This window comes from Globicephala melas, chromosome 13 (genome assembly GCF_963455315.2).
Source record: "Globicephala melas chromosome 13, mGloMel1.2, whole genome shotgun sequence".
In the NCBI taxonomy this organism is placed as follows: domain Eukaryota; kingdom Metazoa; phylum Chordata; class Mammalia; order Artiodactyla; family Delphinidae; genus Globicephala; species Globicephala melas.
Window position 1 is genome coordinate 9,617,359 of NC_083326.1, and position 15,091 is coordinate 9,632,449.

Genomic DNA, 15,091 nt, shown 5'->3' on the forward strand with positions numbered 1-15,091 from the left:
TCCCAGTATCTCAGTTGACCCCGACCCTTTCTGATTGTCTCTCCTTGCCCCCTCTGACCTTGGAATTCTTCTAATGGAGCCTACAAATGCACACACAAACACATTTCATTTGTGTTGCTTCCTGAAAGATGTGCATTCCATTAGTATAGACCTTTTGCTTTAGATTCTGTGCAGCATTAGGATAACCTTGTAGTGGAATGCCTCTGAGCCTAAATGACTAAAAAGAAGACGGTTGTTTGGCAGTTATAAAATACAAAAGACACTTAATGACTGTGTATTTTTATAGGCAACATAGGAAGGAGGTTTGTCTGAGGATTTTTAGTTTCTCACTTAGCTTTTAGCTTCTTACTTAAATCATAAGGCTCGGAAAACACTTGATATTGACTGACGGAAATTGAACTTAATGAGTATTTCACAGTGAAAGATGTTATTTTGCCAAATATTTCTGATAACATCGATGCCTAATTAAAGCATCCATTAGAAGCCTGTAACGTTAATTTAGTATGAAAAATATAATGGAGTTCTATCAGAGATTTTGCATTTAAATGGTCACTTTAGGCTTTTAATACATGTCTCCATAGCATATAATTATTATGAAGAATATTGTATAACTAAAAATGTGCACATTGTAGTCCAATTAACTTGAACCATTGGGTTAGGCGCATGTAAGAGTCACTCCTGTTTCTTCTTTTTCTCGCATACCAGCAGTGGATAGCATTATTATAAATTAACAAAGCAATTCAGTCATTCTGTGATACAGAGATAAGCTTGGAAATAACAGTTCAGATGGCACACTTACTTTATGTGAGTTACTTTTTGAATTTTACAAAATGAAAAGATAATGTGAAAATTCCAAATGTGGTTTAAATTTAAGTTGAAGACTAGTTTTCTCTAATAAATTGCTCTTACTGCAATAACAAACAGAATTTCCATTTGAGCTGGCATATATGGAAAAAGAATAGAGACATAAAATCTCCCCCAAATCTTATATACTCAGTTGTCACTCTGCCACGCTTTTTGAAACTGAGGGTGGCTCATTCTAATTTTTTCTTCCCCTTACTGTTATGATCTATTTTCATTGGTTCTGTTTCAGTACTTTTGTAGATTTTGATTTGTTTACATGATGACTTTTATTATGTTATAAACAGATATTTATAAGCATATGGTAAATCAATAGGTAATAAGTTTAAGAAGAAAAAAAACAAAATAGAAATTGTCTAAATAAAAACAAGTTCTGATAGAAAAAAATATATATTGGGGTAAAGGATAAATAAGTCATATTAAAAAAAAAAAAAAAGAAGTCATATACTACCCAATTTTCCAATTTATTTAAATAAATGTCATCACACAGTCTATGTGAACAATACAATGTTTTTGGTTTTTTTTAAGTTTTTACTTTATTTTTTTATACAGCATGTCCTTATAAATCATCAGTTTTATACACAGCAGTGTATACATGTCAATCCCAATAGCCCAATTCATCACACCCGCACCCCACCCCCCACGATTTCCCCCCCTTGGTGTCCATACATTTGTTCTCTACATCTGTGTCTCAATTTCGGCCCTGCAAACCAGATCATTGGTACTATTTTCCAGTTTCCACATATATGCGTTAGTATACAATATTTGTTTTTCTCTTTCTGACTTACTTCACTCTGTATGACAGTCTCTAGATGCATCCACGTCTCAACAAATGACCCAATTTCATTCCTTTTTATGGCTGAGTAATATTCCATTGTATATATGTACCACACTTATTTATCCATTCATCTGTCGATGGGAATTTAGGTTGCTTCCATGACCTGGCTATTGTAAATAGTGCTACAATGAATATTGGGGTGCATGTGTCTTTTTGAATTATGGTTTTCTCTGGGTATATGCCCAGTAGTGGGATTGCTGCATCATATGGTAATTCTATTTCTAGATTTTTAAGGAACCTCCATACTGTTCTCCATAGTGGGTGTATCAATTTACATTCCCACCAACAGTGCAAGAGGGTTCCCTTTTCTCCACACCCTCTCCAGCATTTGTTGTTTGTAGGTTTTCTGATGATGCCCTTTCTAACTGGTATGAGGTGATACCTCATTGTAATTTTGATTTGCATTTCTCTAATAATTAGTGATGTTGAGCAGCTTTTCATGTGCTTCTTGGCCATCTATCTGTATGTCTTCTTTGGAGAAATGTCTGTTTAGGTCTTCTGCCCATTTTTGGATTAGGTTGTTTGTTTTTTTGATATTGAGCTACGTAGCTGCTTGTAAATTTTGGAGATTAATCCTTTTTCAGTTGCTTCATTTGCAAATATTTTCTCCCATTCTGAGGGTTGTCTTTTTGTCTTGTTTATGGTTTCCTTTGCTGTGCAAAAGCTTTGAAGTTTCATTAGGTCCCACTTGTTTATTTTTTGTTTTTATTTCCATTACTCTAGGAGGTAGATCAAAAAAGATCTTGCTGTGATTTATGTCAAAGAGTGTTGTTCCTATATTTTCCTCTAAGAGTTTTATAGTGTCCAGCCTTACATTTAGGTCTCTAATCCATTTTTAGTTTATTTTTGTGTACGGTATTAGGTAGTGTTCTATTTTCATTCTTTTACTTGTAGCTGTCCAGTTTTCCCAGCACCACTTATTGAAGAGACTGTCTTTTCTCCATTGTATATCCTTGCCTCCTTTATCATAGATTAGTTGACCATAGGTGCATGGCTTTATCTCTGGGCTTTCTATCTTGTTCCATTGATCTGTGTTTCTGTTTTTCTGTCAGTACCATACTGTCTTGATTACTGTAGCTTTGTAGTGTAGTCTAAAGTCAGGGAGTCTGATTACTCCAGCTCCGTTTTTTTCCCCTCAAGACTGCTTTGGCTATTCGGAGTCTTTTGTGTCTCCATACAAATTTTAAGAGTTTTTCTTCTAGTTCCATAAAAAATGCCATTGGTAATTTGATAGGGATTGCATTGAATCTATAGATTGCTTTGGGTAGTATAGTCATTTTCACAATATTGATTCTTCCAATCCAAGAACATGGTAAATCTCTCCATCTGTTGATACCATCTTTAATTTCTTTCATCAGTGTCTTATAGTTTTCTTCATACAGGTCTTTTGTCTCCCTAGGTAGGTTTATTCCTAGGTATTTTATTCTTTTTGTTGCAATGGTAAATCGGAGAGTTTCCTTAATTTCTCTTTCAGAGTTTTCATCATTAGTGTATAGAAATGCAAGAGATTTCTGTGCATTAATTTTGTATCCTGCAGCTTCACCAAATTCATTAATTAGCTCTAGTAGTTTTCTGTTGGCATCTTTAGGATTCTCTATATATAGTATCATGTCATCTGCAAACAGTGACAGTTTTACTTCTTCTTTTCCAATTTGTATTCCTTTTATTTCTTTTTCTTCTCTGACTGCCATTGCTAGGACTTCCAAAACTATGTTGAATAAGAGTGGTGAGGGTGGACATCCTTGTCTTGTTCCTGATCTTAGAGGAAATGCTTTCAGTTTTTCACCATTGACAATGATGTTTGCTGTGGGTTTGTCATATTTGGCCTTTATTATGTTGAGGTAGGTTCCCTCTATGCCCACTACCTGGAGAGTTTTTATCATAAATTGGTGTTGAATTTTGTCAAAAGCTTTCTCTGCATCTGTTGAGATGACTATATGGTTTTTCTCCTTCAATTTGTTAATACGGTGTATCACATTGTTTGATTTGCATATATTGAAGAATCTGTGCATCCCTGGGTAAATCCCACTTGATCATGTTGTATGATCCTCTTAATGAGTTGTTAGATTCTGTTTGCCAGTATTTTGTTGAGGATTTTTGCTTCTATATCCATCAGTGATGTTGGTCTGTAATTTTCCTTTTTTGTAGTATCTTTGTCTGGTTTTGGTATCAGGGTGATGGTGGCCTCATATATTGAGTTGGGGAGTGTTCCTTCCTATGCAATTTTTTGCAAGAGTTTGAGAAGAATGGTGTTAGCTCTTCTCTAAATGTTTGATAGAATTCACCTGTGAAGCCATTCGGTCCTGGACTTTTGTTTGTTGGAAGATTTTTAATCCCAGTTTCAATTTCATTCCTTGTGATTGGTCTGTTCATATTTTCCATTTCTTCCTGGTTCAGTCTTAGAAGGTTGTACCTTTCTAAGAATTTGTCCATTTCTTCCGGGTTGTCCATTTTATTGGCATAGAGTTGCTTTTAGTAGTCTCTTAGGATGCTTTGTATTTCTGCGGTGTCTGTTGTAACTTCTCCTTTTTCATTTCTAATTTTATTCATTTGAGTCCTCTCCCTCTTTTTCTTGATGAGTCCGCCTAATGTTTTATCAATTTTGTTTGTCCTCTCGAAGAGCCGACTTTTAGTTTTATTGACCTTTGCTATTGTTTTCTTTGTTTCTATTCATTTATTTCTGCTCTGATCTTTATGATTTCTTTTCTTCTGCTAACTTTGGGTTTTGTTCGTTCTTCTTTCTCTAGTTCCTTTAGGTGTAAGGTTAGATTGTTTATTTGAGATTTTTCTTGTTTCTTGAGGTAGGTTTATATAGCTATAAACTTCCCTCTTAGAACTGCTTTTGCTGCCTCCCATAGGTTTTGGACCATCGTGTTTTCATAGTCATTTGTCTCTTGGTATTTTTTGATTTCCTCTCTGATTTCTTCAGTGATCTCTTGGTTATTTAGGAACGTATTGTTTAGCCTCCATGTGTTTGTGTTTTTTACGTTTTTTTCCCTGTAATTCATTTCTAATCTCATAGCGTTGTGGTCAGAAAAGATGCTTGATATGATTTCAATTTTCTTAAATTTACTGAGGCTTGATTTGTGACCCAAGATGTGATCTATCCTGGAGAATGTTCCATGCACACTTGAGAAGAAAGTGTAATCTGCTGTTTTTGGATGGAATGTCCTGTAAATATCAATTAAATCTATCTGGTCTATTGTGTCATTTAAAGCTTCGGTTTCCTTATTTATTTTCATTTTGGATGATCTTTCCACTGGTGTAAGTGAGGTGTTAACATCCCCCACTATTATTGTGTTATTGTCGATTTTGTCTTTTATAGCTGTTAGCAGTTGCCTTATGTATTGAGGTACTCCTATGTTGGGTGCATATATATTTATAAGTGTTATATCTTCTTCTTGGATTGATCCCTTGATCATCATGTAGTGTCCTTCCTTGTCTCTTGTAACATTCTTTATTTAAAAGTCTATTTTATCTGATATGAGTATTGCTACTCCAGTTTTCTTTTGATTTCCATTTGCATGGAATATCTTTTTCCATCCACTCACTTTCGGTCTTTATGTGTCCCTAGGTCTGAAGTGGGTCTCTTGTAGACAGTATATATATGGGTCTTGTTTTTGTATCCATTCAGCAAGCCTGTTTCTTCTGGTCGGAACATTTAATCCATTCACGTTTAAGGTAATTATCGATATGTATGTTCCTATGACCATTTTCTTAATTGTTTTGGGTTTGTTTTTGTAGGTTCTTTTCTTCTCTTGTGTTTCCCACTTAGAGAAGTTCCTTTAGCATTTGTTGTAGAGCTGGTTTGGTGATGCTGAATTCTCTTAGCTTTTGCTTGTCTGTAAATCTTTTGATTTCTCCATTGAATCTGAATGAGATCCTTGCTGGGTAGAGTAATCTTGGTTGTAGGTTCTTCCCTTTCATCACTTTAAGTATATCATGCCACTCCCTTCTGGCTTGTAGAGTGTCTGTTGAGAAATCAGCTGTTAACCTTATGGGAGTTCCCTTGTATATTATTTGTCATTTTTCCCTTGCTGCTTTCAGTAATTTTTCTTTGTCTTTAATTTTTGCCCGTTTGATTACTATGTGTCTCGGCGTGTTTCTCCTTGGGTTTATCCTGTATGGGACTCGCTGCACTTCCTGGACTTGGATGGCTATTTCCTTTCCCATGTTAGGGAAGTTTTTGACTATAATGTCTTCATATGTTTTCTCTGGTCCTTTCTCTCTCTCTTCTCCTTCCGGGACCCCTATAATATGAATATTGTTGTGTTTAATGTTGTCCCAGATGTCTCTTAGGCTGTCTTCATTTCTTTTCATTCTTTTTTCTTTATTCTGTTCCGCAGCAGTGAATTCCACCATTCTGTCTTCCAGGTCACTTATCCGTTCTTCTGCCTCAGTTATTCTGCTATTGATTCCTTCTAGTGTAGTTTTCATTTCAGTTATTGTATTGTTCATCTCTGTTTGTTTGTTATTTAATTCTTCTAGGCCTTTGTTAAGCATTTCTTGCATCTTCTCGATCTTTGCCTCCATTCTTTTTCCAAGGTCCTGGATCATCTTCACTATCATTATTCTGAATTCTTTTTCTGGAAGGTTACCTATCTCCACTTCATTTAGTTGTTTTCTGGGGTTTTATCTTGTTCCTTCATTTTGTACATAGCCCTCTGCCTTTTCATCTTGTCTGTCTTTCAGTTAATGTGGTTTTTGTTCCACAGGATGCAGGATTGTACTTCTTCTTGCTTCTGCTGTCTGCCCTCTGGTGGATGGGGCTATCTAAGTGGCTTGTGCGAGTTTCCTGATGAGAGGGACTGGTGGTGGGTAGAGCTGACTCTTGCTCTGGTGGGATGAGCTCAGTAAAACTTTAATCTGCTTCACTGTTGATGGGTGGGGCTGGGTTCCCTCCCTGTTGGTTGTTTGGCCTGAGGCAATCCAACACTGGAGCCTACCTGGGCTCTTCAGTGGGGCTAATGACAGACTCTGGGAGGGTTCACACTAAGGTGTACTTCCCAGAACTTCTGCTGCCAGTGTCCTTGTCCCCACGGTGAGCCGTAGCCAGCCCCCTGCTCTGTAGGAGACCCTGCAATACTGAACCAGGTCTGCCTCAGTTTCTCCTTGGGTCACTGCTCCTTCCCCTGGGTCCCGATGCGCACACTACTTTGTGTGTGCCCTCCAAGAGTGGAGTCTCTGTTTCCCCCAGTCCTGTCGAAGTCCTGCAATCAAATCCCACTAGGCTTCAAAGTCTGATGCTCTAGGAATTCCTCCTGCTGTTACCGGATCCCCAGGTTGGGAAGCGTGACGTTGGGCTCAGAACCTTCACTCCAGTGGGTGGACTTCTGTGGTATAAGTGTTCTCCAGGCTGTGAGTCACCCACCCAGCAGTTATGGGATTTGATTTTACTGTGATTGCGCCCCTCCTACCATCTCATTGTGGCTTCTCCTTTGTCTTTGGATGTAGGGTATCTTTGTTGTGAGTTCAAGTGTCTTCCTGTCGATGATTGTCCAGCAGCTAGTTGTGATTCTGGTGTTCTCGCAAGAGGGAGTGAGAGCACATCCTTCTGCTCCGCCATCTTGGTTCAGGGCCCCAGAGTGTGTTTTCAACTCTGAAAAAAAAGCTTAATTTTCCTTTTCAGTTGGAAAAAGTGGAAGTCTGTCCCATATTAGGAAATGCCAATTAATCTGAGCAATAAAATTCTGTCTGCCAATGTCACAGTGCATGTATAAGAAATTGTGTCCACATATTTTATTTAGAGGTGTACGTTCCATAGTTCTCAATACTAAAAATCCATTCTTGTACAATGGCGTAGTAAAAGTATGGGGTGAAATACTTTTCACCTTTAAAGACTGCTTCATTTATTAAAACCAAGTTGTGATTATCAAGTTGAGATATTTTGACTCAATTCAACAGGGAGCAAACACTAAAAACCGTTGAAACAACTTTAAACAACACTTAAAACAACTTCTGTTCTATGCATATTTTGATTCTTTCATTCAAATCACTTCAAAAAGTAGGATGATAAAATATTCAAAATATCAGACCGATAGGCTGAGAGCCCAGATTTTCCACACTCAGTTTCTTGTGAAAGGACAACGGAAGATGTGAGTTGTTTTCCAGTGTGTCAGAGCACACGTGTGCCTGTGTGGAGGGTTATACTCCCATCTTACTTTTGTATTTCTTTGTTTTCCTAAATCCCTGTATGTGCACAGCAGGAGAACAGGGTGGTTACGAACCCAAGCTTCTGACGGAGATATCTGAGCAAGTTATTTAACCTCCCTGAGTCTTACTTTAGAACTTCTTTTGTAGAATTGTTATAATAAAGGACTGAGAAAAGTCCCTGATACCCGGTGAGCCCTGAAATAATTTAGATTATTATTCCCAGTTGAAATTCATTCTAGGACAAGGGTTCACTATTGTACTCTGAACAGAACCAGATCATCAATTTATAAATATATATATTTATAAATGTATATATATAAATATATATGTGTGTGTATATATATATATATTTCCAGAAGATTAAACAAAAAAGAGGATGAAAGAGGAGATCCAGGTAATTCCAGTGCCTAAATTCCTTGATTATAAACTGACATCTTAGGAATTTAGACTGACATTTTCAGAAGAAAATGGTTCAAAATGAATTAAGCATTTACTACATGCTTGGCATTCTGCTAAGCATTTTTGTCTTATAAGCGATCATATATTCCTATTATTTCATTTTGAAATAAAGAGTTGAGGGCCTTCCAGTGTAAATAACTTTCCCAAAGTCAAATAACGAAGAAGTAGCAGAGCTGGGATGTAAAACTCAGGCTCCTAGTCTTAACTATTGCACTGCGTTTTTCTCTTCTTATCAGTATTCTACTGGTCCAAATCAATGATGCTCAACTGATTTATGATTTAATTTATCTGAGGAGGGATTGAGAGTGGTACTTCGTAAAAGCTCCCCAAGTGATTTTAACGTACAGTTAGATTTGTGAAACACTGATCTAAATAAATGCAACATCTAACATTATTTGAGATCAAGGACCTGTGCAGATAAAAGAGTTAGAGCCTCAAAGATTGTTTCCTTATCAATACCATCTAATGACTAAGGCTGTACCCTCTTTTTCCGTGTCATTCGATACTCTAGTCCAATTCCTCTCCCTTGAAATTCTCCTCTCTCTTGACTTTTGTAAAATCATCTAACCACTTTTCTTCCCACTTCCAGGCTATAACTTCTCAATCTCCTAAGCATACTTTTCTTCCACTTGTTCCATAAGTGTTACTTCCCAGAATGCAGATCTTTTCATTCCCTTCATTACTTTCTCTGAAAAAGTATCTGCACTATAGCCAGGACTTCAGTGAACATGATCTCATGTCTCTGGAATCTATGTCTCCCTCCAAGGAATTCTAAATACACACATCCCTCATATTGTACATTTCCACTTGTCTGTCTTAGTGTCACCTCGTTCTATTCCCCAATCCCCCTCTCTCCCATTCTTCCATTCTTTGCTCTATCACCTACCACAAATGGCCAAACAATGCACTATTATATTGTGGAATAGGTTGTTAGCCCATTGGGATTGTGAACCCAGCTGGGCACTCACACTGGAGTCATGTGTCTAAACATTCTTACTCTCATCTTTTTAGAAGCCTCCACAGTTCACCCAGCAGCAAAAGTTGGAAACTTAGTCATCTTGACTTCTTCCTGTCCATCCCCTTTCCATATTATCATAAGAGAAAATCTAAATGCTTATAGTACAAGGCTGAAAGCAGCAGGAGAGCAGGGTTCAGATTTTGTTCAATGCTTTCTCCCCAGTAACAATATCTTTGACACTTAATAGATAATTAATAAACACTTGTTGAGCAGAATAATCATTAAATTGATATTAAATATATTGTTTGACTTGAAAATGTAGTTCTAGCTTCTAAACAAGATATTTCTTAAGCTTTATTAATATAAATAAATAAAAGCCTTAGCATTTACTAGGTAGTTACTACGTAAAAGATAATGTAATAGAAATACACTCATATATTAAGTTTTTAAAATGCATTATCTCACAGCAACTTGTTTTCAGTTAAGAAAATTAAGACATACTTGGATTATTCAAGTCGCTCAGGGTTGCAAAGCTAGTAAATGATAGCACTATGATTTGAGGTCAGGCCTCCCTGAATCCATAACCTATAATTTTTGACCACAAAAAAAGGAGAAAACAGGTCCTCCTTTTTTATATATCGACCTATATATATGATTATCAGAATCAGTTCTTTAAAGATGAGAAGCCCTCACTGGGCTGAGCTCCTTGCTGAGAGGGGCCACATCATGTATCTCAGTCTTCCCAGTACTTATCCACCTACCTGATCCGCGGAAGGGAATCACCGATGAGTGGGAGGAAGTATGGAAAAGGACAGAAGAGAGAAGAGAGGTGGAGGTGACTACTTTCTGACACTTTGCTTCTGGAATTACAGCTACCTATTTGTATAAGTAGCGTCAAAATGAAAGATGTATATGATGCTACGTTTTTTAAGTATTTACACAAATGATATTTCAATGTAGGAATGCCCAGGTAAATTAATAATCCCAAAAGGTCTTACAACCTATGACAGAATATAATACTGATACTTTATTATTGCCCAGGGTGGTGGGTAAGAGATAAAAATAAAGTGGAAAAAATGTAAGATGAAAGGATGGAGAATGACAGGGAATTGGACACAAAGGAATGAACATATAGATACGGAACGATAGTGAGAAACCTATAAATGTGTCCCAATCTATGTGGTTAAATGGAAATCTATAAGGTGAGACTTCAACAATGGATTTAATAGCCTCAAAACATGCCAAACTCACATATCCAAATGAAGTTGTATGGTTTTTCTAAGGCTAGATTTTAGAGTTTTGAGTGATGTACTCTTGTTTCTATTCTCCAGCTCAGTTTTCAAATTTACAACCAATGACAGGCTTTTTAAAATAAATTTCAGAAAATTGCTCAAATACAATTTGGAGTCAGAACCTGCACTTTCAACTTTACTTACCTGATGCCAGAACTGTCACTTTTAAATGCTTCAGTGAATACTCTTCACATAGAAAAAAATTACATGAAGGCAAATACTATATTCTCATTTGGTAAATGGAGAAAATCAGGAGTAAGTGTAGCTGACTTGAGATGGGAGCACAATTATCCAAACTTTCAAGTTCATCATGTACTTACAACCGCCCATGAAAACTTCAACAATTTCCTTAAATGTCATGAATTCAAAACTTATATACTTACAGGCTAGGGGATTTTATTCAACAAGTGAGTTTCAATACCTGTTGTGTGAAGACTATTTTATTAGTTTTCTTTGAAGAATAAGAAGTAATATAAGATATAGCTCCTGAACTAAAGGAATATTTTTATTCTTTTGAAGAGATAAGACATGCACATAATAAAAGCTAGAACAATATTACTAGTGCCAGGGTCTTCTTTTCAGTAGATATGGTTCTTTGGGTACAAGAATGGAGACTTTTCTGGCTCACAGAATATTAGGAGGTTGTACTGATATTGATCTCAGGGGCTGAGTTATCAAAGAATGGACATCTATGAGTCAGAAACAACTCCTTTATCCAATGATATTTTATAATCCCTTTTGAATTATAGTCTTCCAATTTTAATATCAGCCAGAGGGAGGAGCCATATAGCCTTTATAAATTTTGTAGACTTCTTTATCTTGATCAGTCTTTTATTTTCCCCTGAGCTCTCCACATCTTACATATTCATATCTGCAGCATCAACATCTCAACAAATATACCACAAAATACGCAGAATTCACATCATCAACTAGAGCAGTGATTCCTGACTTTACTGGAACACAGAAATCAACTGGGGTGCAGTTTACTGGGGTTACCATTAACCTGTTAGCTACTGCTGTGTAACAATATCACCACAAATTTAGCAGCTTAAAATAACACCCATTTGCTATCTCACTGTTTCTGTCTGTCAGGAATCCAAGAACAACTTAGCTGGGTAATCTGCCTTAGGGTCTCTTACAAGCTGGCAATGAAGGTGTTAGCTTCGGCTGATATCTCATTTGAGGCTTACCTGGGAAAATATTTGCTTCTAAGTTTATGTAGTTGTTGGCAGGACTCAGTTCCTTACTGGCTGTTGATCAGAGCCCAGCCTTAGCTCCTTGCCACATGGTCTTCTCCATCTGGCAACTTATTTCATCAAAGCGAACAAAGGAGAGAGTCTATAGAGTCTGCTAGCAAGACAGAAGTTATAACTTATGTAACATAACCATGGAGGTGACAGTCCATCACATTTGCCATATTCTGTTGGTTAAAAGCAAGACTTAGGTCCCATGTACACTCAGAGAGAAAAGACTACACAAAGCTGTAACTGCCAGGAGGCAGGGATAATTGAGGGGCTATCCAAGACTTGTCTGCCATGCCTATTGAATCAAAATGCCCTTTCTTGGGCTCTATGTTTTGTAACCTATACCTAGTCCCCAGGTAATTCTTATGATTAGGCAGATTTGAAAAACAATGAAGTTGGGAAAAGGTGAAAGCCAAAGCAAAATCGATGCAAGTTTTCAGCATTGATCTGAATTTAAGACAAATGGACTTCTGGGTGTTGGAGTTTGTGGCATTGCTTAATCCTACAGAATCACAAGGAAAAACTCTCCAGTTCACTGTGTATAATGCATCCTCCAAACCCAGGCATAATTCTGTAAATCACTATGGGATTAAGTGAAAATGATACAAAATTGTACAAGTACTCTTATACTTTATGGAAGTGGGTTACAAAGTGTACAGAAAGGAGAGCTCACTATAGAGGAACGTTTCATATGTTAGATGTAGCATAAACTAGACCTGGATGGCCAGGTAGGAGTTGGATGGAGAAAGTAAGGAAAGGTGTGAGGAGTAAGAGGGAAGTAGGAATAAGGATAGTATGGAAATCAGTCCTCGTGGAACTAAGAGTTGTGCTGAGATGTAGGTAATACGCATGGTTATTTTGGAAGGCAAGTGAATCTGAGTCAAAGAACCTGTGACATGACCACTGAAATATCTATGCGTGAAGGTCCCCAGTCCGGATGGGACAAGCGGGACTCAAAAGGAAGGACTAGGGGAATCAAAGGAAGACAATTCTTTTTAAAAAGTATTATTTACAAAGAATGTATTCAATGCGTAAGAATAGACCTAGGGACATTTGCGGCCTATCTGATGCGGATACCATTGCAGAAATTTGATAGAAGTAGAGGCTGACACCGCATTCATGTAGCAAAGACACATGCAATGAGTTATTTTACAGTTTATATTACACTATCGTCTGATATAATATGTAGTGTAATATAAAGTGATGAATTAATGCTTTTAGATAAAAGCTAGCTTAAATATTAGCTAAATATAATGTTAGAATATGCATATTTTACAGGGATACCTGGATCTGTTTGGGTGCATATTAGACTATCACCACTGAATACACTACAATTATTCATCCCCTAACACAGAGGATGAATGATACTATCAAATGATGGATTTTTTAATATTTGAGATACTAACTAGATAACCTACTTAGAAATACTTTTTCTTTCTTTGTTTGTTTATTTTTGCCTAGGTGGGATGGACGGGGGGAAATGGTGTTGGATGTTTGGTATGGTAGCAGAGGATGTTATCCTAGCCCTTTTATCACTGAGCTTGGGTCATGCTCAACTTCATCATCTATGAAAAGACAGCAACAGTACCCCTGCCAACGTCACAGAGTTATTACAGTAACCAAATAAGATCTTTTATTTTTATAACACTTTAAAAATATAGGGCATTTTATACTTTTCAATCTATTTTTATTATTTAAACACTAGCCAAAATAAACATTACTTATCTTGATTATTGGATACAGTGAAAATGATACAGACTGGTTATCTGTCTTTTATGTTTTTCATCATGCCTATATATTAGCGCAAACCAATAATCAGGATTTACAGGCAGCAGAAACCTCACATTTTTTAAATATGGCAGATTTTTTTATTTGTAATGGCTTATTCCACTTTTAGATTTTGTACATTGAAGCAATTCATTTTCTAAGCTTTGCAATACAAAAAAACATCATTACTTGCCAAACTACTGTGCTTTATAGATTGTGGATATATGATAATCCTTGAAAATTATACTTGGGACACATGGATGTTTGGAAGCAGAAGTGTAACATGTAGTCAGTACAGTAATCAACGTTGTGTTCATTTATTCATGCAGCTTACATCTTGTTTTATACCTTGGACAAGAACATTCCAATTGATGACTGGGTTATGGAAACAATCAGTGGTGATCGGCTTACACATCAAATCATGGATCTCAACCTTGACACTATGTATTACTTTCGAATTCAAGCACGGAATGTGAAAGGAGTGGGGCCCCTCTCTGATCCCATCCTTTTCAGGACTCTGAAAGGTTTGAATCATTTCCTGTCATTTTGGGGTTTTTTCCTATGGAGTTGTTATAAAATAGTGTTGGAGTCTGTGTTAGGAATTGCCTTAAACCATCTCTGTTGGCACGTGACTACAGTGGACATTCAAAAGAAATTAAAATGCAAATTAAAACCAGAATGAGATATCACCTCAAGCCTGTTAGAATGGACCTCATCCAAAAGACAAGAGACAACAAATGCTGGCTTGGCTGTGGAGAAAAGGGAACCCTTGTGCACCGTTTGGGGAATGTAAGTTGGTGCAGCCACTATGGAAAACAGTATGGAGGTTCCTCAAAAAATTAAAAATAGAAATATCATATGATCTAGCAATTCCACTTCTGGGAATATATCCAAAGGAAACAAAAACACTAACCCTATAAGATATCTGCATCCCAATGTTCAGAGCAGTATTATGTGCAACAGCCAGGACATGGAAAGAGTGTAAATGTCCACAGATGGGTAAAGAAGTTGTGATATATGTATATATATTCCATTATATATATATAATAAAGTTATATATAATTATATGTACATAATGGAATATTATTCAGCCATAAAAAAACAGGGAAATCCTGGGCTTCCCTGGTGGCGCAGTGGTTGGGAGTCTGCTTGCCGATGCAGGGGACACGGGTTTGTGCCCCGGTCTGGGAAGGTCCCACATGCCGCGGAGCGGCTGGGCCCGTGAGCCATGGCCGCTGACCCTGCGCGTCCCGAGCCTGTGCTCTGCAACGGGAGAGGCCACAACAGTGAGAGGCCCGCGTACCGCAAAAAAAAAAAACAAACAAACAGGGAAATCCTACCGTTTGTGACAATATGGATGGACCTTGAAGGTGTTATGCTAAGTGAAATAAGTCAGAGAGAGAAAGACAAATACTATATGATCTCACTTATAGATGGGACCTAAACAAACAGATAAACACCAAACTTATAGCAAAAGATCAGATTTATGGTTACCAAAGGTAGGAGGTGATGAGAGGAG

General features: G+C 37.1%; 1 protein-coding gene across 1 annotated transcript in view; it reads left to right on the forward strand.

Annotated features, from left to right (window-relative positions):
• DCC (DCC netrin 1 receptor) overlaps window positions 1–15,091 on the forward strand; it is a 1,168,069-nt gene that overhangs the window by 1,029,662 nt on the left and 123,316 nt on the right. Inside the window, exon 20 of the mRNA XM_060310806.1 lies at window positions 13,902–14,096. Coding sequence (XP_060166789.1) covers window positions 13,902–14,096 — 195 coding nt within the window. The remainder of the gene's footprint in view (window positions 1–13,901; window positions 14,097–15,091) is intronic.